Source organism: Guillardia theta (genome assembly GCF_000315625.1).
Source record: "Guillardia theta CCMP2712 unplaced genomic scaffold GUITHscaffold_177, whole genome shotgun sequence".
Taxonomy (NCBI): domain Eukaryota; class Cryptophyceae; order Pyrenomonadales; family Geminigeraceae; genus Guillardia; species Guillardia theta.
Window position 1 is genome coordinate 46,348 of NW_005434499.1, and position 2,248 is coordinate 48,595.

A 2,248-nucleotide genomic window follows, 5' to 3' on the forward strand; every position below is an offset into this window, starting at 1 on the left:
ACAGAGAGAGAAGACGGGAGGAGCGAGGGAGCGAGGGAGCGAGGGAGGGGAGTGGGGGAGGGGCGGGAGGAGCGAGGAGCGAGGAGCGAGGAGCGAGGAGCGAGGAGCGAGGAGCGAGGAGCGAGGAGCGAGGGAGCGAGGGAGGGGAGTGGGGAGGGCGGAGGAGGGAGGATCAGTGATCATTCGCTGTAGGTTCGCCGCAGCAGGAGGCATCTGCTTCCTGGTCCTCCGTCATCCCCTGCGAATTCTTCGCCTCCTCTGGATTTTGAGCACGCAGCTGCTCCTCATCTCAAGTCTCCTCAACCTCTACACGTGAAGTGCTGGAGGAGGAGGAGGAGAAGGAGGAGAGGAGGAGGAGTACGACGAGGGCCAAGGACGAGGACGAGGACGAGGATGAGGACGTGTCAGGAAGGGAGCATAGAGTGTAGTTGCGGGAGAAGGGAGGAGAGAAGATGGGGATCAGGCATGAGGGTTTTGATTAAATGTTACACTTGTAGGGAGGGACAGAGAAGGAGAGGGAGAAGAAGGAAGGAAGTGGAGACAGAGGAGGAGGGAGTTGAGGAGGAGGAGGGAGGGGGAGGAGGGAGGGGGAGGGGGAGGAGAGTCAACGGACAGCCCTCAAGTTGCCGCTAGGAGATGAACAGCATCTCCTCTCTCCCTGCCGCTGCAGCTCCTTCTGCACCTGCACCAGCAGTCAGCAACGGAAGTGAAAGACGGTCCAGCACGGGCCCAGCAGACCCCTCGCTCACCTTCCGACCGGGGGGTCGGGCTGCCGCCCAGCTGACCCTGGCGACCTCCGAGCTGGTGAAAGAAGGCGTGAAGCTCGCTCCTGCTGGGGGGAGGCGACGACAGGGAAAGCTCTCCCCTCTCAGCCTCCGGCGGAGCCTTCAGGTCGGCCTGTAGCTCAGGTTCAGCTGTGCTTGAGGGAGGAGGGAAGGGACGGGTGAGGGGTTGGGTGGAGGGGGCATTTTCTCAGCTCTCACCCCGTTGGAGCGAGACAAGGAGAGGAAGAGCTCGTCCTCTAGGCTCGTCCTCCTCTCGTTGGAGCTGCTGCGGGGGGAGGGCGTGTTGGGGCCACCGTTGACTGCGGTTTTGAAGAGAGAGTCCTGCTGGTGGTCAGCTGGAGGAAGAGGAGGGGGGGGAGGAGGTACGTCGAGAAGAGGAGAGGAGGAAGGTGGGGTGACAGGATAGTCCGCAGAGAGAAGTCCCGAGCTGGAGAAGGCCTGCGTGGTAGAAAGTCAACTGAGAGGGCGGAGAAAGGAGGTGGAAGAGAAGGGGGTGAGGGACAAGGACGAGGACAAGGACGAGGACGAGGACGAGGACGAGGACGAGTCACCTGCTGGCTGAGATCGAGGGAGTTTACGTGGGTAAGCATGGAGTGAGCTGTGGCGGCGATGAAAGACTTGAGGGCTCTGCAATGGCAATCAGAAGAGAGGACGACGATGGCAGGAGGCAGGAGGCAGGAGGCAGGAGAGAGGAACGAGGGAGAACGAGAGAGGAGAAAGGTAGGCAGGGGCATTAGAGGGAGGAAGGGAAGCAGGGGGGGAGGGGAAGGGAAGGGGAAGGGGAAGGGAGGGGTTCACGAGCTCACATAATCCTCTTGTCATGAGCATCTTGCAAGTTAAGGAGGAGAAGTCTCTTCTGCTGGAAGAATTTTCTCCGCTGAGGATTAACAGGTCAGAAGCAGAAAGAGGGTCAGGTCGGGAGCAGGAGCAGGAGAAGGAGCAGAGGGCAGAGAAAGAGGAGGCGACAGCAGCAGCGGCATCGAAGGGGGTTCAAGGGTAGAGGGGAAGGGAGAGAACGAGGGAGAGAGGAGGGAAAAGATGAATCGCAAACATCACCTCCTCTTCGAGCTCGTTCTATAAAAGAAAAAATCAGAAGCAAGAAAACAAGGAGAAGCGAAGGAGAATGAGAAAGGTGGAGTGAACGAGAAGAATTGGGTAGAGGAAGAAGTGGTGGGAAAGGAGGAGGAGGAGGAGGAGGAGCAGCAGCAGCAGCAGCAGCACAGGCAAGGGATTTAACCTGAGCTTTGATCTCGTCTCTTCGTTTCTCCTGCTCAAGTTCCTCAATCGCCTCCATCAGCTCCGCGATCTGCAAGCCCGAACGAGTCAAGAGCCCAGTAGCCCTTCACCCCCACCTCCTAATCCCTTACCCCCTTCCCCATCCCCACCCTCACCCCTCGCACCTTCCTCCTCCTTCCTCCCGTCCCCTCTCCCCTCCCTTCCTGCACGACCACCACCAACCACCC

The 2,248-nt window shown here is 59.7% G+C and overlaps 1 protein-coding gene across 1 annotated transcript; it reads right to left on the bottom strand.

Annotated features, from left to right (window-relative positions):
- Positions 1-629: 629 nt before the first annotated feature.
- Positions 630-2,164, bottom strand: GUITHDRAFT_147868 (hypothetical protein; the record flags this gene model as incomplete). The annotated part of the gene is made up of 8 exons (XM_005820431.1): positions 630-682; positions 750-897; positions 984-1,223; positions 1,337-1,412; positions 1,592-1,662; positions 1,842-1,859; positions 2,023-2,091; positions 2,153-2,164. 8 exons carry the CDS (start codon positions 2,162-2,164, stop codon positions 630-632), a joined length of 687 nt encoding a protein of 228 aa, XP_005820488.1.
- Positions 2,165-2,248: the final 84 nt, after the last annotated feature.